At 45.4% G+C, this 24571-nt stretch overlaps 1 protein-coding gene across 2 annotated transcripts in view; it reads left to right on the forward strand.

Annotated features, from left to right (window-relative positions):
• The window catches only part of LOC119171631 (uncharacterized), a 116940-nt gene that overhangs the window by 46643 nt on the left and 45726 nt on the right, over positions 1-24571 (forward strand). For both annotated transcript variants that reach the window (XM_075892129.1, XM_075892130.1), the window contains exons 3-5: positions 10959-10972; positions 12694-12733; positions 14718-14810. In XM_075892129.1, coding sequence (XP_075748244.1) covers positions 10959-10972; positions 12694-12733; positions 14718-14810 — 147 coding nt within the window. The remainder of the gene's footprint in view (positions 1-10958; positions 10973-12693; positions 12734-14717; positions 14811-24571) is intronic.

The following is a 24571-nucleotide window of genomic DNA, read 5'->3' on the forward strand; positions in this document are numbered from 1 at the left end:
TCATTAAGAGTAATAAACCCACTGCCTTCTCAGAGAAGGCAAACGCACGAAGGGGAGAGAGAAAGTTAGGTGGGCCAATGAGATTTAAAAGTTTGCGGGTATAACATGGCAACCGAAAGCACAAGATCGGATCAATCGGCCTTCGCTCTGCAGCGGCGTAGACAGGCTGATGATGATTGTGATGATGATTATTATAGAGTAAAATCTTGTGAATTAGGGGTCCTGTTGTTTTTCCCAGCTCACCCACGCATAACAGCGCAGCGATTTAGCTCACGCACCATGCTACACATACCTTATCGATGAAAGATAGGAGAGAGAGAATATGAAGAAAGGTGGGGAGAAAGCGCCTATAAAGGCACGAATCTCAACCAGAGGTAGTTTCTGCTGGATACACTGTAGCGGGGGGGGGGGGAGGAGATAAGGGCGCAAAAAATAAAAAGCAAGGGTCTATCCAGGCCAAATGTCCCACCCATTAGGGCGATTATCTTAATTTTATTTAAGGATTCGTGGTGAATTGCTGAAACAAAAAAAGCGAAGAGCTAGAATAGTGCGAAAAATAGCAATATCATTCTGCTTCGAACACGTTACGTGAACGCATTTACTTTGTGTAGAGACAAAGTTTGGTATTAATAAGTTTTCTCGAAACGTAAATGGCATGAGATTATGGAAAATTCGGAAAGCTGCTACATTAACAAAATAGTTTACAGTGAAAGCCACATATGGCTATGCGAAAAAAGAAGTATGTTCTCCATGAGAAATGCTAACGGTATCGACTGGCTGTGCCGTCAGTGACGTCGTTCTCTACGATCACACCTAAGAGCGCGTGCCAGTGGCAATGCTGTAGTTGAGCCCTTCGCAGCCGTGCCTCCGAACCGGTAGTGCCCTAGCCCCACTTTCCAACTTGGAGGGTACATGTCTACGAGTGCCCGAACAGCAGACCAAGAACAGCTGATTCGTTTCATGGTCGCCGGGTGCAAGAACAGGTCCGGGGGGTGAAGCGCAAGCAGAGACTATGCATGATCCTTCCGAACCGAATGCTGCGGTAGCAATGGTGAGCCGAAGAAACGGTATTGGTGGCAGATCAGTGCAACGTGACAATGGCGAAAATGCGTTCGGCAGAGTCGCAGAGTTCCTCGAGCGTCGCCTTGGCTTCGGCTGCGGGGTCCGTAACCGCCTGTGGCCGCAATGTTTTATCTTCGGTAGTTAACCATCGATACGGGGGGCTTGGGTGGGTGTTTTTTTTTTAAATATTGCAGCCTTTACTGGTTGCCAAAGTATCTGCCACATTAGAAGTGAATTGGTCAAGAAGGGAGATAGAGGGTGGGAAAGAAAAGTGACAGAAAGACGAATATAAAAATAACGTAACCACTTATACGCACGAAAAGAACAAGCCAACATCTATGTGGTGGCCACTGTGCAATGCGTATGTGGTCGTGCGGTGGCGGATGCCGTGAGTCAAGGTTTCAAATAAGCGACAGGAAGCGGCCACACCCTGGTTCCACCATTGCTGGGCCAGACAATGGCTGCCGACCGGGCACCACCAAAAGAACGCTCAAACGCAGCGGCATCGAGCAGGGGCCCGGAGCCTACGTGCTCCAAACTCCTCTGTTGAATCAAAGTTTTTCTCCTCCTCCTCCTGGGGCGGTGTCTCTTCGTTCGGGTCCACATGAAGATACTGCAGGTGACGTGGCCTCTAGAGCACGCGAACAAACACTGTGGGCACAGACAGCCACGCGTCGATACGGTGTGCGCACGGCTCGCTCACTCGATACGCGCCGGAGAAGAAATCGTTGCCGCCTCGTGAAAGAACAAGTCGGAGAAAAGAGGGAAAGAGAGGAATAAAGGAAGTGCGCCGAGAAAGACAGAACGAAAAAGATCTCGCGATATTGCTATTCAAGGTGCAAGGAGAACAAAGAGGGGCTACACCAGTCCGTTACCTTTGCGTTTATACGCGCATTCTATAGGTTCGCAGTAGACGCGCAGCCCATTTCCTTCGTTCTAGTTTTTCAGCCCAGGCCTCGCTTTGTGAGCAGCGTCCGCTCATGCTCTCCGTTGTCTTTTCCTGTTCAACGCGCACCGCTGCATTCACATCTGAAAGCCCCAAAACAAAGGTTAGGTCTTATGCCTTGTTTTTCGCTTCTGTTATTGCTATCTGCTCTGTTTCCCTTTCTCTCTCTCTCTCTCTGTTTACCTTCTTTATACATATGAGCTTGTTGTTCGTGACCTCTATTCTCTAGAAAGCATACGGGAAGAAATATCCGAAGTCTATTTCTCTCTTCCGTTTCTTCAACGTAAACGAAAACAACAGCGAGAGTACGGCAACGAAATTTGATTTTCGGAACACGCGCTAGATCGCCGCGTCGTGCGAGATAAAGGACGAGAATGTGCGAAATCGGAAAAGACCTATACCGGTGTAAACAACACGAACGTGGCCCTCCCGTTGATGTTACCAAGAGAAGATAGTGTTCAAACCGTCAGTTTTCTTACAAGTACCATCTAGCTAAACGCGTTCGTCTGACGGACCGTGAATGCGGCCGTCGTCATGGTAACATAGGTGACAGAAAAAGAGAGCAAGAGAAAAAAATAGTGAAAAATGGGGAAAAGGAGGCATGTGGCTCAGTTAATCAAGTTCTATCTGTGGAAAGCCCACCAGCCCAGGACATCATGCGTGTGCTTCGGCGACAGCTTTGAATAGAAGGGCTCCTCTTTTTTTTTTTCTGTTCCCCGTACTTTCTTGTAATTGACAAAGCTGGACATGTCAAGCATTCCGGTTTCTGAAATAAGCTCTCACAATTTCTGATTGAGTTCGTCGCACAGTTTTTTTATTTGAATTTTTTTTACTGGCGTCTGGCATACGCTCCCTGCCTTTCTTATACTTCACTCCCCGCTGCATCATGTATTGCGACAGCCAGCTGAATTATTCAAGAACAAGAGCTCTAACACATCGTTCACTGCTTGCACTTCTTTTCTGGAGCCCACGTGCCTCTCAGCGTGAAGCTGCAGAGAGGTATTGTAAAGTAAACGCGCTGTATGGCTGGACGACACATTGGATAGTATCAGGCTGCATTATACGCGTACATATAAGAAAACACGCCTACTCTTGCGTAATACGACTAGTCGAAGTTTTTGCTGCTATTATCATCTATAACAAAGACCTCCAGATACGCCCGGGAAGCTTATTTGCATTACTGGGCTTCGCGCTCAGGTGGATATCATGATCAAATCAACTTGCGAAGTTAAGCCGCAAACAGACAGCATTGTTTTCTAATAGAGAACATATTACTCTTCAATGGTGATTTAGATTTAACGGGGTAATTACATCAGTGAGAACTTTCTGCTGTCACCACCTTTTGCTGCGTTTTGAAATATATTTTATTTATTTACAGGAAGTTGTTAACCTAAACCTCCATATCTGCCGTCATCTTAACTATGCTCATTGCACTTAGTACAAAGGAGATTCCGCAGCGCACGCAGTGAATAACTAGAGGGATAAATAACAGCAATAATGACTTAATAATTGCTGGAGTGTAACGCGGCCGAACCACGATATGAATAGGAGGCACGCAGTAGAGGATAATGCGGCTACCTGAGTTATTTAATTGAATTTATTAAGCACGCAGGCCTCAAACATTTTCGCCTCGATCGAAGATGCGGCAGCCGCGGCCAGGATACCAAGAACAACGACGGCACCACCAGAACTACTACTACTACTATTATTATTATTATTATTATTATTATTATTATTATTATTATTATTATTATTATTATTATTATTATTATTATTATTATTATTATTATTATTATTATAGCGAAATGAAACAGGTTATTTGTTTTGCGCATTATGAGCTCCATGTACGCCTGTTTGTGCCCAATTTCTACACGCAACAGTAAATAAATGCTTTTGAAATTTCATTGCCAGTGCCACGCCACATCGACATTGTTCAGTGCGACCGCCATTGCAAGTGCCGTCTCGGCGTCGTTAGCAGAGCAATCGTACGAAGCTCGTTTGTTTTAGTCATCAGCTCGCCGCTAAAAGCATCTTCTCTTCCATCATGTCCTTCGAAAGTAACAAGCATAAAGCACAAAGTGCAAACGTAAAGACGTTTTGCCAGATACTAGGTCTGCCGAAAAAAAAAAGATAGAAAAGAAGAAGGCAGAGAGAGCGGAAAAAAAACAAAACAAATGGTCGTGAAAATTTTGGAATGGCTCAAGGCTGTTTTATGCCATTTCTAGATTCGAAATGACCACTTCCGGATGACGATGTTTCGCGCCCATTCTGACTGTCACTGCTGAAGATTGTAAACAAGGATTGTTTCTTACAATCCCCACCCCCCTGAAAAAAAAAATAAGGCGGTAGCAACAAACGCCCTTTTTGAGAAGGTTCCCATGTTCCACCCTTTTCCTTGTTGTTTTACGTCATTCTTCGAGCTTTTCGGCACCCAGTTGCTGGGATAAAAACAGACGGAAGTTGCACCACGAGAACGAACAATGATAGTTTTTTGCTTTGTTTTTTCGCTTATTTTTTCGTGACACGCACTAAAAAACGTGAGGCGAAGGCATATTGGCGGAAGAGGCCGTTCCGGCAATGTGAGTCATCCGGAAGTCCGAATATTTCTTTCCCAGTGTTTTTTCTATAGTGTCCTTGCTGGACACTTCCCTCCCTGCATTCTGTTTTAGGGGCGAAGCTCCTTAAGGCGTCCCACGATGTTCCTCCGTAGTAACCACCTTTTTCGGGTACGTGCCACAGTATCTGCCACGGGTAGATGCGCCACAGTAAGCACCTCTCCTTAGTTCTTGAAATGGGCGGATGCACGGACGCATGAACGGACGCGGGGGCGGAAGCACGAACGGACGCACTGAAGGACGGAAGCAAAAACGAACGGATGGGCTGATAAACGTTTCGCCCCACTCATCATCATTCAGTGCGGGGATATGCTGTGATTATTTTTTTTCTTTTTCCTTCCTTCATGAGCAAATATTTTTTTTTCCGTTGCACTTGATATCACAGAAAGAGTAAATACCAGCGAAGAGTGCAACTGGCGCAAGGCCGATTGATTCGTTTTATTTTTTTCGTTCCCGTACTGACCACACTGCCATTTTGTTTCTCAGTCGCCTTCTTTGCGAAAAGATGGAGTGCAATAAAGAGATGGTTTTTAATCTCCAGCGATTTTCTTTTGCACTTTGGGCCACCTTTTGAGCATAAATTGATCAATGTAGTACTTCTTATCTCATTAATTGTTTTATTGAGCTCACTGTGCTTTTTATGAGACTGTATGCCAATATGTGTTAAACAAAGGCGCGTTTCATCGCAAGGAAAAAAAAAAGGCCGCTTCTGCAACTAGCGTGCTGAGCAATCGTCACTGCGGCGAAAATTGTCTGCGTCCAGTCGGAGTGGGAGTAGGTTTGTCGGAGCAGAAAACAAGGTTTGTTTAGCAGGCTGGCTTGTGAAGTCACATTGAATAAGCATTGCGTAGGTGGGGTCAGTCAGTCATATTCTGCATTCCAGACACAAAAGCGACAGAAAGCTCAAGTTGCACCATGTCGAGAATGCACTGATAGGCAAACAATGACGCAGCCTTTCACGCGAAGGAATCAGCACATCAGTCACTCTAAAGGGGCAAGGCTGTGTCAGCCGTGGATCAGGAGTAACGACAATCAGTATTTTATTACCATCACTCCAGTTGCACCATCCGGTAGGCCGTGGCAAGAAACAGGCTAATCGTAACTTGCTTGCCGTTATGCGCAGCGCAGAATGAGCATATTTTGACGTTTTTGACAGTATTCATTATTCTGACATATCTGTTTATCGCTACTAATGTACCATTTTGAGTTCACTGGAATGATTCTAGCCTAGCCAGGGTCGCCAGAAATTCAAGTGGTGCAACCATGCTCGGTCGCATCGCTAGCCAATCCGATACTGGAATTTCCCAATGCCAACATCGCACAGCGAGTGGGCTTGCCCTTTCTGTGACACTCTGTCAGTTCGTGTCCGTTTCCTGTGACGCCGCAGTGGCTTGGAAGCCACTGAAACGACATGTGATGCCTTTTCTTGTGGGATGCGTGATCGACTTCAAATACGTGGCCCATGACGCCGGGCACACCTGGGAGTCGCTGACCTTTTCGAGGTTGACCAAACAAAGGGCAGTTATAGTTCTGGAGCTGCCGACGTCGTTACTGTCGACAGAAAAATACCATACCAATTTCGAGGTCTGACGCTCCCAAACGTCTTTGATGGCTTGCACAATAGATCGTGCTCTCTCTATGGGGCCCACCAAGCAGCCAGCCTAACCGGACAGATCATCAACACCGCCTGTTCTCTTTCATGTATTGTTAGGTACGGCGCTTGGGCCGAGAAGAGGAGCGAAATTCCGGGTACTGCGAACGAGTCACTCAGGGGCTCCTTGTCTCAGCGACTTGCCCAGGCCGGGCATTGCCCAGCCCTCGGGGCTCCTTGCCAAGCCCGGCCATTGTCAGCCCGCCATGTATTGTCCAACTGAGGCATCGTGCCACCACGACGGCGTAGGCCGTTTCGCGAGAGGACGACAAGTGTTTACGCGGTGGCGACATCTTCTTTGGAAGGGTTAGCGGTGGTAGCCGCGAATCACCCCAAGCAGTGCGGCGGACGCTTTAAACTTTGTTGAGGCTCTTTTGATGTATGCTGCCGTGAGCTGGAGACACCTCTCACAGCGGCACACACACGACGAGGAACAGCCACGTCGGTGACACATGGCAGTGCAGTGACATCGCCTCAATACAGAACGTTCACGTGGGCCACGCATGCTTGCCGCTCTCGCCGGTTATGTGTGATCTGTGATTGGACAGTGTAATTTGGTGCCCTTTCCTCCATCCAGAGATCCCGGAAAACGGGAGTGTTTATAATCAGCCCTCGCAGGCTGCTTCATGTGCATTTTTCGCTGCAGTGCTTTTCGATGCAGTGCCTTTTCATGCTGATGCCTTCACTATGCAGAGCTTTCGATGAGATCGTCACGACGTATGACGGCATCTTCGTCTGGATGTTCGTCATGTGGCGAGAAATGCTCGCTTGTAAATAATGTAAAATAGACCTCTGTAAATATCTCCTGAAGAATGCGCCTTACTCCCTGCAAGATGGGCTAAACGGGTCCGGTGGCGGCGGCCAGCTACCCACGACAACCACCGGACCCCAGCCACAACAACTGGCAGCACAGGTGGGATGCCGTCAGATCTCGGCCGTGACAGTATCTCAATATGCCGACTGGACTCCGCCGAAGAAATACCACAATGCTTTATCACTTACAGTTGGGTGGGGCTTTCACAAAAAATCCATGTCATTTATCATAGAAATGGCCGACAACACTCTCTGTGATGCCTGTCATTGTGAGGAGAAGCTGCGCCACATCCTGTGTGGCTGTCCGGTCCGTAATGGTCAAAGGCTGGCGTCCGTTATAGCGCTCCTTGACAATAGACAAACGTCTGTTGAATCTATTCTTGCATGTCCTAGACAAAGAGCATCGCAGTTGAAGGCGACCAAGGTACTACTGAATTTTTTTCAGAAAAAATGGACTTGGACAAGCGGCTGTGACAGTGACGTCACTGCCGCTTACGCTTTGTGTGCTTTGTTATCTGCTATCAATATCTATTTTTCCACTCTTTCTTTCAATATCACCCACCCCGTTCCCACATGTAGGGAAGAAAACCGGTTACACAGGACTGGTTTCCTAGCTTTCCTTTTCTACCATTCCTTATCTCTTTGTGATCCCGGTCATTCGTATCACGCTCCAATTACCAGTGTCAGCTCTGCCGGGAAAATTGAGAACGTATATGTATTATTCAAACGTTCAACGTGGTCTTGCTAAGACGGAACCAAGATTTCCAGATAATTGGCTGGCGAAAATTATGTACGCCGTCACGGAGAAGATCTGTAAAATAAAACATTCAAAAGACAGGAAAAGCAAACGCACATCTTCCAACTGCACCAAAGAAATCCTCCAGATTCTAACAGAGTTCCCGGGTCTTTTTTTGCACGTGATGCAATTAGATTGCGGCAGTACGTAGTCATCGCCACGGTCAGCATGGCGAGCGAAAGATTGCAGAAGAAGCTCGGGAGGACCGATTGCTGCCGCAGGCTTTGAGCGAAGGAATCGATGAAGGTTCCCGTAATGCCCAACCTGAAAAATCTCCTCGTGCACGGCTCCTGGTCGATGCTTTCTCGACAGCTCATCCACGCTTGACAGGACAAGCTGACCTCACGTCTGTTTGCTGCGCAGTCTGCTCTTCGCTGCGATGTACAAGATGACTACGTAAACCTTCAGTTAGACTCTGTATAAGTGTCGTGCTAGTGCAGAGCTCATCTGCAAGCTAGATAGTCTTAATGATAGCTTCGAGGCGCATGCGTAAGTTTTTTGTCGGGACGTTATTCAGAACTTCCAGACGTCCAGTTAGGTGAATACCACCGGTGCAGGAATCCATGCGGATCGAACATCCTGAGTTAATCTCATTCGGGGGATGAAGCAGTTTACCTGAATGCAGTTTACTGCGGTGCTGTGTAAGCTACTGGTTGCAGTATTCTCGCTTTGATGACTCAGGCATTCGTTGCACTAAAATGTTTACGTCTGTTGTTCTAAGCCCCGCGGGTTCTTTTTAACTTATTTCATTAGCCAACATTTAACGCGTATCCTGTGTACGTGCATCAACTGCTCGTTTGTTATTTTCTTACCCTTCTTTTACAGCAAAAGCTGCATATGGCTAGGCGAAACGAAAAAAAAAAATGCCGTTCGCCACGAAGAACGATAATGGTCGCTATTGGCTGCTTCGACAGTTGCGTTGTTTTCTACGTCTTACCCAAGCGCGCACATCATTGGAAGCACCGTCAGTGACGTTGAAAGCACGAGCCCGGTGTGCTGCTCCCTGGCTACGCCACTGCTACTATCACGCTGATGGGAATGCTGGCTATGACGTTGTTTACTTATAGCCTTGTTTTTCATACTCAAATAAAAAAATAGTTCTATAGTTGTAGGCATGACGATTTGCCAGGGCACGGGATAATAAATTAGCGCGTAGTACTGGAAATTAGTGTACGAATGGTACAGACAGGTTTCAAAAAGAAGTGGGAAGAATAAGGAGAGGAATACTGGGGATGGAGGGTAGAATGTTGAAGAATGAAATGTATACGACTTAATCATCCCAGGCTGGAGGCGATACGGGAACGCAGCGTGATCACTCTCACATCGCCTCTATATCATTGCTCAACTGTATTTTCTAATTATGAGCCCTGCACTATCCCGGGATCAACCCCACTTGCAAGCCTGGTCAAATTCACAGAGAGATAAATGAACGCAAGCACTTCTTCCGACTGAACGCTGCGTTTTGATGGGATGAACTGAGTGCCGCTCGGTCTGCCTAGCGAGAAACAATTTCACAAAAATTTTTGCGGAATCATATTTGTTACGCAAACCACTTCTTCGATTGTCATCGCACGTTGATCGTTAAAGAATGCCCACCGCATGGGCATGAGACCACCCTTTCTACAGGTTTACTTATATAAGATACCTGAGCTTGCAGTCATATCATCGTTAAGGCTTAACAAGCGTCGTTTTCTCCTGCAGGATTTATTTCTGTGATAGAACTTACTATATATATATATATATATATATATATATATATATATATATATATATATATATATATATATACATACTAAGTGCGTTTTAATTGATTGATATGTGGGGTTTAATGTCCCAAAACAACCATATAATTATTATGAGAGACTCCATAGTGGAGGGCTCCAGAAACTTGGACCACCTGGGGTTCTTTAGAGTGCACGAAATCAGGGCACACGGGCCTACAACATTTTCACCTCCATCGGAAATGCAGCCCCCACAGCCGGGATTTAATCGTGCGACCGGCGGTTCAGCAGCCGAGTACCTTAGCCACAAGGCCACCACGGCGGGGCTCCTAAGTGCGTTTTATTACGGAAATAAATCCTGCAAAGGAAATTGAGGCTTGTTAAACATGTTCCAGCTGTCTTCAGCTAATTGATTCGGAAGATGAAGTTGAAAATCCAGAAAGATAGTGGACTGATTCAGTAATTGAATTGTGGTGATCCAAGAAAGATGGTTACATTTTCAGTCTCACTGATATTTTCGCAGGTACCCTATGAAAATCCCGCTAGACAATGCATTTTATTACCGCGTGATTATTGTTCAATTTTTTGTTTATTCAAGTAAACTGTACACGCGTTATCTCGTTTACTAAACTGCACTGTCTAAAGTGTCTTGTTCAAAACGGCCTCAAACACAACTAAAGAATCGCAATTCACGATGCGTTAAATTTGACCACATGTAACTTAGACCGACAGGCAAACATAATTATAGACAAATTTTTTTATTTATTTTATTTTATTTAATAATACTGTCAACCCTCGCTTGAGGGTCATAACATTAATTAATGCTCTAATCTCGTTTAGAATACCCGCACTGAGAATATGGTGCATCTTCACACGTTTATGAAAAACATGATCTGTAATGTAATCCATTAGTCAAGCCCATTAAGACATTGCCTATAAAGACAAAAAAAATCACAGTTTTGCAACATCTGTGAAGCAATGCGATAGTGACAAATTGTACAGTTATACGAAGGAATTAATTTTAGTTGTCAACTTTTTTTAATCCAATCTCGTGTTCGAAACACTAGTGTAAAGGAATACGACCCCCTCGGGGGGAGAACAGTTGTCGTGTAGTGTGTCGTCTGACGGCATCGCGTTGAGATCACAGCACGTAGAAGGCTATACGAGCCGCTTGCTGATGCCTACAAAAATAGCGCGACCTCATCCCTTGAAACCAAAGTTTGCAGTTGTTGCTAAAGTGACCCAGCCCACTCCCCTCTTTTACCATAAGTGCACACACATCTTCTTATTACTTCCGAATTAGTGTTAGAGATGGAGTTTGCATATTTTCTTTCTTTTTGCTCAATGCTATCAGGCGAAGGAAACCACGTGAGTATTGATGATGTTCACTGCATTTACGCAAATATTTTATTTTACTGTTGGACAAATACTTTATTATACAGTTTTGTCAATACTGACTGTATCATGAAGAACAAGCATGTTTGTATTCCCTTAGCCACATTTTTATGTGTAGCCAAGTTGCCTCTATTTTTGGCTCCGTTTCACAAGGCACTAGTAATCTGCACAAGCAAGGATGTGCCTAACGCATCTTAGCCTAGCACTGATTAGAAGTAAGATGTGCAACCACTGTCTAAGCATTTCCATCAATTGACAGCCTAATATGTTCATCTCAAGGCAAGTTCCTTCGAACTGTTCTGTTCTGTTTTTTCATGGCATGTGCAAAGAAGATTCGTGTGCTCTTTGCACGTCACTAGAAGGCAGTTTCAAATTCCTTTGCTTGTACAGCTGGTACGAAGTGGTTTGAGATCTGTGGAAAGGCGTATTGGTTCCAGGGCTTACATTTGAAAACTCAGCAATGTTCATGAAGTCAGGGGTGCAGTCAGGAATGGATGTAAATTAAACGACTTTGGATGCCTAGCGTTGGGCGCTCACGGGAAGACGACAAAGGAGGCTGCAAAGGGGATATGGGATGGACAGGTTTCGAAGTAAGGGAAGCTCAAAGCGAAATGAGATTTAAGGGAATGTTTAGGAAAATGAAAGAAAGTAGGTGGGCAAGGAAGGTGTTCAGACATTTGTATAGGAATAGCGCAGACACAAAAACGAGAAAAAGAACTACAAGGCTCATCAGTAAATATACGACTGACTGCGAGGGTGATATGACAACGAGGAGCATTAAATGAAAAGTGAGAGAGGCGCAGATGATTTATTGAATGACAGCAATGAAGAAGAAGCTGGCTCTAAGTAACTACCGAAAGGGCAAGAACGAAATAATTAGGGAGATGTTTTAGGATAATTCAAGGGGAAGCGCATTACTCTTCAAAGCGATATTGGGTTGTCCTAGAACGCGTTGTCAGAAAGCGAGATTCAATAAAAAAGAACAATGTAGATGCTGTGGGGAGCTCAGGGAACAATGAAATGTTCTTATTAAATGTGGCGATATCTACACAGGTGTACGTGTGGCTACGACTCAGCACGAGGCCTTGGATTATAGGGACAACAATGGAAAACTGAACATGCTCGCTATAGAAGCAAGAGATGATTAGAGTATTGGGGGCAGAAAAGTAGAGATAAAGGACGGAAATAGTGGGGCAGAATGAGGTCATTCTGCTGGAAGAGGAAGAAAGATAGACAGTGAATTTATATCTTCTTTGATTTAATAATGTCAATTTAATTGAACTAGATAAGGCATTAGGCCAACATTAAAACAAAGTTTTCCTTTCGTTTTTTTTTTTCGATCCTGGTGCCTTACATGTCACTACCTCGTTATAAAGGGGACGCTTATAGCATCCATCCATTCATCCATCTTTAGTGCACTACACACGCCAACACGCTGAGTAAACACCAAGGTGCTGTGGTGGTGCAACTTACTTACCCCTTAACACGTCAGCAGATATTGCCACCATTCGGGACTCGTGTTTATATTTGTAGTGTTGAATATAGGGTTATTATAATATTGGTTTAGTTTACCGTTCTGAAATGCACTTCAGTCAGTATAGCGTCACATGTCCTTATACCTTCACAGAAATTTTTCAATAAAAAGTGGCCACAGCAACACGACAAAGCTCACTCAAGTCCTGCCTTGTTTTCAGGCTCCTGACGAAGTAGAACAGTTAGATCAGCTTAGAACAGGTGAGTGCAGTTTTCACTCAATATTTAGGTTTGATTATACTGTGTCTACTGATCAAACACCAAAAAAATGGCCTAGGAAATATACCTAACTAAAGCTGTTCTTTGTTTGTTCCGCCAATTTTCGCTGGTAAAACCTGCCAAAAAGATGATTGCACTTTCGCTTCTACCGTATTAGAGTACAGAAGCATATTTATAGGCGTAATTTCATTTCGAACACTCACGTGAGAGACAACACTTTCACACCAAAGGTTCGTTGCCCCAAAACACGGTTACCTCGAGAATTCGCACATACCAGTTGTTATACTAACCCTTTTTATGTCGTGTTTGTTACCCTGCATATTGTACATCCCTACAAAAAACTAGAACCCATATAGATGATCTGCCCTCATATTGTCATTAGCGTCTTTCTCGCTGAGCATTTCTACAAACATTTATTTTGTTTCTGACTGTCAATGAGCAGAGAAACGAGTGAGGATTATCTCCAAATGACGTTGGAAAATAAGGCTTTTTATGTGATAGCGAATTACGCTCATGTGGACCAGGTCTGAAAGGCTTAGTGTAGTAGCGTCACACGACGTCATCTAACCGCTGCTTTGTGTAGAGCCTGAAGTCATGCTCAAGTGTTTCTTCAATAAAACTTCGAGAAGTGGGTCGTCTATAGTAGTATCGTAACACAATATCACCGTACTGTAAGAGCAATATAACTTTCCGTAAGTGCATGCCTGTGAAAACCCTCATTGCCTGCAACGAGGATATTACGGCTATCACGATATTCTGCGCTCTAGAAAACACAGTCACGTAATTTCTTCTCAGCTCAACCATATGAAAAGAATAGAAAAAGAAAGTTGATGAGATTTAGTAAGAAATAACCCTAGCCAATCGTTATGCTGAACTGAATTATTGGCGTGCAGGCAGCCAATAACCATGGGTATAATTGGAAAGGGTTATTGCAGACTTGACGCCCGGACAGTCCTGGAAGTTCATGTTTAGCTGCCGTAGCTGTGTGTTTTTCAAAGTCAAATAACAAGCCCTTAAAGTATAAATGTCAAGGTTGGTTTCGTACAAGTATGTATCTCAACACACCATTCATATTTAATAATATTAAAGCATGAAGAAAAGACAAACAAACGCAGACTGCAAAATTAGTCATCGAAAGAAGCAAACGCAATTTCGTTACCAGATGGTATATGGGAGAAGCATAGCAAATGAAGCGTTGATTAAGAAAGGCAGCTCCTGAAAAGTCGTCATTGTTTGCCGAAGCGACTCGAGTGAACTCGGACTCTGTGACTGAAGCAGTGGCATTTGTTTTGAGAAGAGTCTTAGTAACACACACGAAAAAGAATCAGCGGCAGTTCTTATCAGCACCTTCTCATTTGAGTGCTCTCATAACAAAGTATTTAAACAACAGGACATTCAACGTTGGAGAGGAACCGGTTCATGACTCCGAAAAAGGATCAGCAACACCAATTCCATTTCTTTCAGGCGCAGAGCCATTTTTTTATGGGGGAAATCCATAAGTACTTTATCCCACCCCTGTATTACTTGCATAATTAGGGATCACTTCTCCATATAGTCACTGACATAACTTCAGTACATGTGAAAGTAGTGGGTTTATATCGCACAGGCTGCAAATTAAGGCGGTAACTTATTGAACTGTCATTTATCTTTATTCTGTATATAAGAGCTACAGATAACGCTCCCTACGTACTTCTAAATTCTATATGTCTATTTTCTTGCCATTGTGTTCCTTCTGCGTTTTCGGCTTCAATATCTTTACACATTATATGGATGCGTCAATGAAAAAAAACAAAAAAAAGGTGGAGATGTTGATTCCCTAACTGGAAAATACGTTTTTATCCCTCTCTACAGCCTTCGCTATCGCGCAGCAGCAGCTGCTGACACAACAACTAAGAGAACACTGGTCATTCTCGCTCCTGAGCGCACACTGTTTAGTTTCACAGTGAAGCCTTTCAAATCTTCGCAGGTGGCAAGGCGACGAAACTGGTTGAATCACAGTCATCTCGCATTGTTAACGTGGACGGGCAAGTGCAAGCTTCGAGTAACAAAGAGAAAGTGGGTAAGGAATCATCTTTACAACCTTTCGTTAATGTTTTTTTTTGCATAATTGTTACAGGTGCCCGAGGTCGTTTCCATGCATTCAGTAAAAAAAGTGAACAAAGAACACAGAGCCCGTTCATGTCGCGTAACTATAGCTGGCACAGACTGCGCAAAAAGTGACGTATACCGTCAAGAACGTGCCTAATGTCTGCGAACAATACCAGTGTTCGTAAATGAACGTCGAGCAATTAAAGCTAAACTACACAATTCACACATCATAACGCTCAAAGCTTTTATTTTGTAACATGAAGATGTTGCTGTTATCTGCAATAGACTTTTTTTTTCGCACTGTCTCATATACATAGCTTTCTGCTCACCTGGTACGGTTAGCGTGAGTGAGCAATCCACAAGAATGCTTCGGTATGGCACAGGCTCTGTTTTGTGGCGTTTTTTTTATTTTTTGGACAGCCATATTGTTAGTATTGTGTGCATTTTCGAGCCGGAGCGAAGCACCATGGGGCTTCTCGGCTTACCAGCGTGTCTTGTCACTGTCGCGATCTATTATAAATGAGTATGTGACACAAAAGTTGGTTAACTCGTACATACCATGCATATTATAAGTAAAGGTTTTTCGGTGCTGCACAAAACGTGTTTGACTTAACACGGGTGTCAGAATCCACGTACCGAATTTACCAAGGCGCTCAAGTTTTTTATCCAAATCTAGAGACACGAATTAGCAACTTTATGGTCATCTATTTGAAACTTATCGTCAAAGTGATGGTGCCATACTTGCCACCAATCCACTTGAAGTGATGGCGAGCCCAACATCAGTGAAGCTGAAAGGCTGCAATGCACCGTAAGGAACTCACGTAAGGAATAAGAAGAACAACCTAAGAATAAACTGAAATTTTCCGATGGCGCTAGCAGAGGTTAAACATCCTTCCCTACAAACGCGGTCTCAGGCTTGGTATTATCAGTGCCGCGTAAAACAAATCTTTCAAAGCAATCCGGTGATTTACCTCAGCCTAAGCTTTCATCTTTATCCTTTATCTACATCAGCAGCGGAGTGCTGCAGTGTCCCTCTTCACGTTTATCCTTAGACGAGCGCCTTTCTCAACATGCTTTGCTCCAGCGATTTCGTAGTTCAATAAAACTTCCTGTTGGGCGAGTTAGCGTTGTATCACAGACGACATAAGTGGAAAAGAAAAGAATACCGAGGAGAGAGGAAAGGAACACTGTGCGTACTCTAAACATCAACTGAACTTATTTCGGAAAAATACCGCAGACCCCTTGCGCACGTGTGCCGCCGCTGCATCGCTCATCAAGCATCGAATCGTTACTCGCCATTGAACTGACATGTGTCTCTGATACAGTCCGTGCCTTTTCTCTTGATATGATAGGCTTCAGATGACTCTCTTCACAAGATGTGAGCGCCTAGGATCTCAATCTCGTGTAGGAGTGGTGTACATGCGCTGGCCGCGCAATGGGCCGGAAATAGCACCTACATTTATTTTTGAAGAACAACTCGAGATCCTGCCTCTGATATTTCTCATACAATTTGCTAGAAGCAACCGACATTCAGAGGCTCGGTGGCAGATGTGTCAGCAGGTCCTCCTTTTTCATTTCGAATAAGCAAGTATAAGTTATACCTACGCCGCATGCATTTTCAATGCTTTTTTTACCCGTGTTTTATACATTTCTTATATTTCATTTTACTTTTTAAAGTTTCAGACTCTTCTTATTCTTCTTTTGCGGCTGCATTGGCTTCTCTGGCTTTAACGTGTTTGCCGGTTGGTTCTAGGATCAACTATTCTATTCACTTCTTTTTTGTATTAAAGACGTACTTGGTGATTTCAGAATTTTTGACTGCAGGCTGTTATCTTTGAATGATTGTCTTTATCGGCAAGCAGTTCTCACGTCGCTTTTAATCGCTCCTTTTCATCGTGTCATTTTACAGCGAAAGCTGTTAGGACATCACAACACGGGTCACGCGCAGCGCCGTAGTTGTCCGCCGCCGCCACCGCTGGTGGCCGTAACCACTATCATATCAGTATCCGTAACCACTATCATATGACTTAACGAGATTCGAGCCCGGGGGTCCTCTGCGTGCTAGCCCAGTATTCTACCGCTGAGCCACGTCGGTGCATGCATGGGATTCGCTCGCAAACTTGCCTTAGGCAGGCTTCAAGTCGGGAAAGAAATCGCGTTAATATGAGTAATAAATCGTTTTGAAACAGCAAAAGAAGAGCTAGGCGTCAGACAATGCAAATCGCGTAACGAGTGCGTCGTGCAATGCTCCCACATATTAGAAAAGCTTATTCTTCATCACCTATTAACTGTGAGGCATATATCCACTTCATGCGTATTTCTTCATTGTCTTCTGCTACTTAATGCAACACAATTTTTTACAAGTGTTTAGCGGACACCACGCTTCTCCGAAGAATGACGAAGGATAGCATATAGTGAATGCCAGCCTACTATGTAAAAAATATGAATACTTATGGAATAGTGGGTACCTAGAAAGTTTACTTCTTGCATTTTCCCAAAGAGTCTTTAGGAAAGGTTTTGAAAGGCCGCTGTTGAGTGCGTTCGCTGTGACTGTCCTGCGCCTTCTACGCACGCCTGGCGTTTATTTTCTGTTGCTTCGATGCGCGCCTTGAAAAACACCTTGCGTTTGAAGTACTAAATCGGTTGTCAGTTGATTGGTAAATTGATTTATTTATTGATTGATTGATTGTTATGTGGGGTTTACCGTCCCAAAACCACCATATGACGAGACGCCGTAGGGTAAAGCTCAGAAACATTCGACCACCTGGGGTTCTTTAACGTGCACCCAAATCTCTGAGCACACGTGCCTACAGCATTTTCGCCTCCATCAAAAATGCAGCCACCACAACGGGGACTCAATCCCACGACCTGCAGGTCAGTAGCCGAGTACTTTAGCCACTAGATCACCGCAGCGGGGCATCAGTTGTCAGTTCCGCGCCATGTCTGTGTGTTCCTTCTAATGTGTTATGTCGTTTTGCGTTGGTAAATCTATCTTAATCAAGAAGAAACTCACCAAGCGACTATTTTAGCAATATTTATCCCCATACCGCATTTTAAAAATGACATAACGTGACAGTAATCACGTGACAGTGCCAAGTCAATGCGGCGTGATAGGTCTACATTGCTACTCGATCAGCTCTTGAAGAAAACATCGCCAACAGAATACCCCCGTCGAGGTATGACGCTGCTGGCTAACTTCGAGTGGTCACACAGCAAGTCACTTTCTCCTTTTGGAAGGTAGCAATTATAGTGCACAACCACTGCCTGAACACTTTATCTCTTCAGACACCTAGTGGTCTATGTCGAAATGATGGCCCTCTATTGATGATATGTGGGGTTTAACGTTCCAAAACCACCATATGACTACGAGAGACACCGTAGTCGAGGGCTCCGGAAATTTCCACCACCTCAAAATGATGCCCCTCTGCTTTCACGTTTATAGCTGAAAATGGCTTTCACAAAGTAATTCTCCTTTCGAATTCAAATGGCTGGGAACCCCTTTTGCGGCAACTATTGTAGCGAGAAGACATTACAGCGCATCTTCTGTAATTCCTTGCTGCAGAGAACATCTCTAGCAGCCGCTATGTATCGCATAGATCAGAGACTGGTGACGACAGACCATTCTCGAATGTCGACCAGCGAGGCTATATCGTGTGTGAAGGCGATGAAGGCAGTGCTCTGCTTAATTCTTGGAGGCAAGATACTTGCTGCGGTGGCTATGAACTTATGGTGTTATGATGACTGCGAGCTGTGACTTTGTGTGGGCCTTCCGTCTCTCTCCTCCTCTCTCTCTTTATTTATATTTAAAATGCCCGCAACCCATTTCTCCTGTCTATAGTTACCTGTTCTTCTAGACTGATGAACATCCATACCTGTCCTTTCGCCCCTGTTTCTTCCTACAATCAGCATTACAGCCAGCCTTATATCGGCTAAATATTGTGCTCAAGTTTTTTCACAGGTATTTCAACAATATATCACCGCATAATTGTTGATCTGAGGACTAAGCTAAAGGGTGGGGGGGGGGCGCCAATGTTTTTGCCGCAGGATTTCAGGAGAATGGTTTTAGTAAAATATCTCGTGGAAGTCACGTATTTCGTAAAAAAGTCCTTGCTGTATTGAAATCACTAAAAGCTCGTAATTGAAGGTGAAAGATATGAAGGCGTATCGGAGAGCACTGTTTACGCGATGTATTGGCGTTGAACAGCATTGACACTGAGATTGAAAAAGCTAATTCAACTCGAATGATCTCATGAGTCGACTCACTCAGGCTCATTCAGACTCAGGTAAAGCCATGAGTCCGGCTGAGTAATGTGTCCGTGCGTCCACTCGAGTGCAAGTGCAATGAGTCCAAGTGAGCCGTCAGAGCAAAATATATTTCTTGAGTGAGTCTGAGCTCCCATTTGTTTGCCGCCCTATGTCTGTGGTGCTCGACGACCGCCCCGACGTTGGTGCTTTGTTGGGTGCGTACTATCGAGCACGAGTGTGAAGAGCACGTGAACCAATTTGATGATGATGATGTTTGTTGTTTTATGACGCACAGGCCAATTGATCGCCAAAGAGTGCTATTTGAGCAGACTATAGTCGGGGACATGGATGTACGGTAAAAATTTATTTCGTCAGAAAGCAACTGCGGACGATTCCGTGTTAGATGGCCATCAGCCAAATGTTGACGGCGACCAGTGTGACCCACTACAGGACCCTTGTCTGGACGACTGGGCCTGAGCTGGTCAACACGGCCTCCCAGTGCTCAAGAGAGGGATCACGCATAATATCCACCGGTGGCGGCACTATGCTACATTCCCAAAGTATGTGATCATATGTTGCCACAGCCTGACAACATTTGCATTGCGGCTTTATCTCCTCCGGGTAGATTTTGTTCAACACGTAAGGGTTGGGAAAAGATTGCGTCTGCAGTTTTCTCCAGACGCATTCCTGCGCCTTAGTCAACCGTTTGTGCGGGGGCGGATGAAACCTCCGCTCTAGTTTATAATGATTCGTTATGTCGTGAAAGGACACCAGCCCATATCTCGTGGACCTCCCCGAGACTGGCGGCTCACCTACCCGGCTGACGAAACCTGGAGCATTCAGGTGAGCCGCCTCGTTCCCAGGGTTCCTAGAGTGTGCTGGTACCCAGACAATTTCTATTTCTCGAATTTCTCATCCCGTGGCCCCGTGCAGCAATCGTGCGGCGGTTACCAATATTCTGCCTCTCGCCAGAAATCGGATGGCTGTCTTTGAATAACTGAGAATGAAGTCCGACCGAGAATTAGTTGTAGCTAGCGCTATTGCCGCTTCCTCTGCCGTTTTTGAGGAGCTGGTTTTGACCGATCCAGAGGCGACCAAGCGTCCCCGCCTGTCCACCACCACAATCACAAAAGATTATTTGTCCCTATATTCCGTGACATCTGTATAGGCTGCCGCTTTGTACTCGCCATACTCAACATGTGAAGCTCTGGCTCTCGCCTGCCTGTGCTGCGAATGGTGAATCAGATGCATAATTTGGGGAAAAGGTTTTATGCATAGGGCCTTATCTATTTCTCGCCGCACCTGAATTTTAGTGTCCCCAGTGGGAGCCACAGCCCCAATGCCAATCCTTTCCAATAAAATCCTTCCCTCTTTGGTTGTCGAAAACCTAGCGTGCTGCATCACCAGGTGCGCCTCACATAATTCGTCCAGGGTGTTGTGCACCACTAGTTTTAACAGCCTTTCTGTAGGCGCATCGTTAGGCAACCCAAGGGCTGCCTTGTAAGCTTGCCGGATCATAGCCTCGACCTTATCTTCTTCATATAAGATGTCGCGTAAGCAATGCTGCTGATCACAAACGCTTGTATCAGCTTACAGAGATCTTTTTCTTTCACCCTGCTCTTACGGTTAGCGATTCCACTAATTAGCCAGACAGTAGCATTGACCATGGTCTTAAGTTTTTTAAGGGCCACCCTATTCTTCCTGTTAGTTTGCAGGTATAGACCCAGAATTATAATCGTTTGAGCTTAAGCTACCGGCCTACCCCCCTTTTTTACCTCCATTGGTGGTGACGGAACATAGTGTCTCATATGTATCTCTCTGGATTCGTCCCGAAGCACAGAGAGCTCGGACTTAGGCTGAGAGCATGAAAGTCCCGCCTCCCCTGCCAACTTTTCGACAATATTCGCCTGTTGTAGTGTTTCTTCCAGATGTGCGTCACTGCCCTTGCTTACTCATACGGTAATATCATCCGCATCAAATGTGTGTTTCAGTCCCGGTATCTCCTCCAGCCTCGGCGGTATTTTAATCAAAGCGAGGTTAAGCAGGAATGGCGACAAAACTGAACCCTGTGGTGGCCCTTTGCCGTTGCCTGCCAATGCGAAGAAATCCGAATTGATATCCGCAATATAAATTTCTGCTGTTCGGCCCCCCAAGAATGACCTGATGTAGTGGAAGGTCCTGGCCCCCAGGACAATTCCCGATAGGGTAAATAATATTGCCTCATGGGAAACATTGTCGAAAGCTTTATTCAGGCCAAGCCCTAATATAGCTTTGGTGCCCGTTGCATGCCCGGGATAAACTACGTCGTTTCAACTGTATCATCACATCATGCGTGGACAAATTGGCCCCAAAGCTAAGCATAGTTGGGGGAAAGATTGCCTTGGCATCTACATAACCCTGAAGCCTGTTGAGAACCACGTGCTTCATCAATTTGCCCACGCATGATGTCAGCGATATGGGACACAAGTTTTCCAGGCAGAGTTTCTTGCCTGGCTTCGGAATAAATATAATCCTAGCATGCTTCCGTTGTGCTGGGATCTCGATACTCATTCATTAAGTCAGTGATTTCCCCAACCGATTTGAAATCTAGGTTTCTCAGCATTTTATTAGTAAACCCATCCGGGCCAGCGGCAGACGTAGTACGCACCGGCCCCATGGCAAACTCCACCTCCGCCATTGTAAACTCTTCATCCACTTCTGAGTTTTCCACCCCCGAGTACTTTGGTAAGCAGCCGTACATTCCATCAGTTATGCACCGATTCCGGAGTTCCTGCATAAACTGTTCAATTGTGCTTTCATACTGATGCATTATTCGAGTCATTTGTCCCCATGGCGCCGATTTGGTTGTTGTCGGATCCAAAAGTTGCCTCAACAACTGCTATGTTTTTTCGCATTCAAACTGTCCATTCATGCGATCACAAATCAGGTCCCACTGCTTGGCTTGCAACTCAATTGTATTATTTTTGATTTCACGTTCTCACTTGGCCGCCCTTCTGCGAAGGACACCATTATGTTTTTGCTTCTTCCATCTTTTCGACAGAATCGCGTGCGCTGCCCACATGTTTAATAGTCTAAAGTCCACCGAAAACTCCTCCTGCTCGACTGGCACTTCTACCGTGGTACTCTTTACATCCTGCTTGAGCGCCTCTACCAATGCGTCCAGGTCTTCAATTTTCCCGTTCACAGTATCTGTCTCGTTTTTTCTAAACTTGTCCCAATCCGTAATTCTGTGCCCCTTCACTTTGTCTTTATGCTTTGTAGCGCTAAACGCTGTGGAAAGAATATAGTGTTCACTTCCTAGTGCTTGTCCCGGGTTAATCCACTTCGCACTACTGATAACTTTAGGAAACGTAAGGCCCGGAGAGGTATCCATGCTTAAGCTGTTGCCCATCCTCGTATGATCTTGCGGATTGTTTAACAGCGTTCATCGCAGATCCCGGGCAACCTGCCAAAGCCGATTACCATTTGGGCTGGCTTGGATATAACCCCACTCCGGGTGAGGCGCATTGAAATCACCCACCACTATAAGCTATGGGCTAGCTGCTAACCGTTGAGCTTGAATCAGGAGTTGTGGCAAGCCTAAACCTTTATCTTTAGGGGAACTATACACATCAAGTAAAGAATAGACTCTTATCATCCGTTCGTTTAGGCAAAATCTCTAGCAGAACGTAGTCTTCCCTAATGCTATCTACGGTATGCTGAATGGCAGTGATGTTGCGATGGACTAGCACGGCTATAAAGACGCGCAATACGACCTTAGGATCAATCCCTGGCGCTGTAAATGCCTTAAATCCGAGTAATTTAACGGAACCACTAGCCTCCTGTAAGGCTAGTATGTTCGGCTTGATTTTGTACGTGCAACTGCAGGTTACCCCACTTGCAACGGAAGCCCCTTCAGTTATACTGTCAAACCTAAATTTGCTGGCGAGGGGCCATGATGGGGCCCCAGGTTAACTATTGGCGCTTGGCCAACCACGGAAAGCCGTCTTGCCTCTAACAGAGTATGAAGCTGCTGAAACATGCCCATGACCTGGGTTTAGGAAGCCTTAAACTGACTGGCAAGCGTGCCTAGACGCTCCTCTATTGTGTCTAGTCTGGTTTCGATTTTTTCGACTCGAGCTTCCAACCTATCGTGTCCTTCCCCCTGTTTGTCTACTTTATCCGCAAAAGTAGCCACACCCGCCTTAAGACTAGTTACTTTAAAAACCGGCTGTGGCATGTCTACCGGTGACGTTTTGGCTAGCCCTTATGCGTTAGCTCTCTCATCGACTGGCAGTGGTCTCTTCACTGTCCCCCTATTTTACACTTCCATAGCCGCGCTCTCGTGTACGTGAGCAAACGTCTCTGGCGTCTGTAGGCCTTGCACTGCTGGTGCCTGTGTCTCTTGTCGTTGGCCGCTTTTAAGTACGCGTTCCATCTCTGCAATTCTGTCTTCCATTGTTTTAATCAAAGAGCACTGCCACTGAACCAGCGCGGCTAACTCCCTCTCTCTCGAGCAGTTTCGTTCTGGAAGCACGCGTTTGACCAGCTCACCTTTTTGTTGGAGTCGCGTGCGTGGCTGTCGGGACTGAATACTCGTCCGCCATCTTGACCGCCCTCGCGCCCTGACAATGGCAGGATGGAACTCGACTGCTCCTGCTTTTGCTTTACCCCTCTATGACCGCTCTGTGGCCCTCGAGGACCACTCCGTGAAGGAACTCCACCGGTCTCTGCTTTTGCTTCTGCCTCCTTTACCCCTCGATGACCGCTCCGTGGCCCTCGAGGATCACTTATCGTTGCCAGCTTGGCTCTCTATTTCGATGCTATGCTGCCGGCCTGTCGGTGGCTTGCGAGCCAAGCGAAACTTGCAGATACGGCTCTCTGTGTGATGCGCACCATGGCACACGATGTAGTCCGGCGTGTACGTCAGTGGATTTCCATCTGGTGGGGCAGGATGGTCCTTCCCGCAACGACGAGATAGGTTACTCTTCGGACGATAGCAAATGTCCACTCGATGTCCAACTCGTCTGCAGTAGTAGCAGGTCTCGACTAAATCTCTATACGGGATCACAGCGTACAGACAGTTCCAGTAAGTAACCTCCCGGGGAATACGTTTTCCTCTGAACGTAATCTGAGTCGCCTTCGGCTTGCCCAGAGGTCTCGCCTCCAAAACTGGGACTTGAGTGTCGTGACAGAGAGAGAACCCAGATACTCGGGTACAATTTTCTGTGGCAATGAAAGAAGGCTACGGAGCCAAAGTGGGCGTGTGCCACCGCAGTAGAATATAGTGCCCCAAATGCGCCCGTGTTTTCCGCGTGAAAATAAATAAAAGGACATCCTTATTTCCTACCAGTAGCTGTTTAAAAAGACACTGCATGCACCGAGCAGGTATTCATATCTGTTGTTGCTTTCCGAAGAGTGGTTTCGCGTTTTTGCGCGTACTGAAAACTTCGCACGTTTTACGCGCACTTCACAATCGAAATGGCATCTTTGTTTTTAGTTAAGGGC

Source organism: Rhipicephalus microplus, chromosome 4 (genome assembly GCF_043290135.1).
Source record: "Rhipicephalus microplus isolate Deutch F79 chromosome 4, USDA_Rmic, whole genome shotgun sequence".
In the NCBI taxonomy this organism is placed as follows: Eukaryota; Metazoa; Arthropoda; class Arachnida; order Ixodida; family Ixodidae; genus Rhipicephalus; species Rhipicephalus microplus.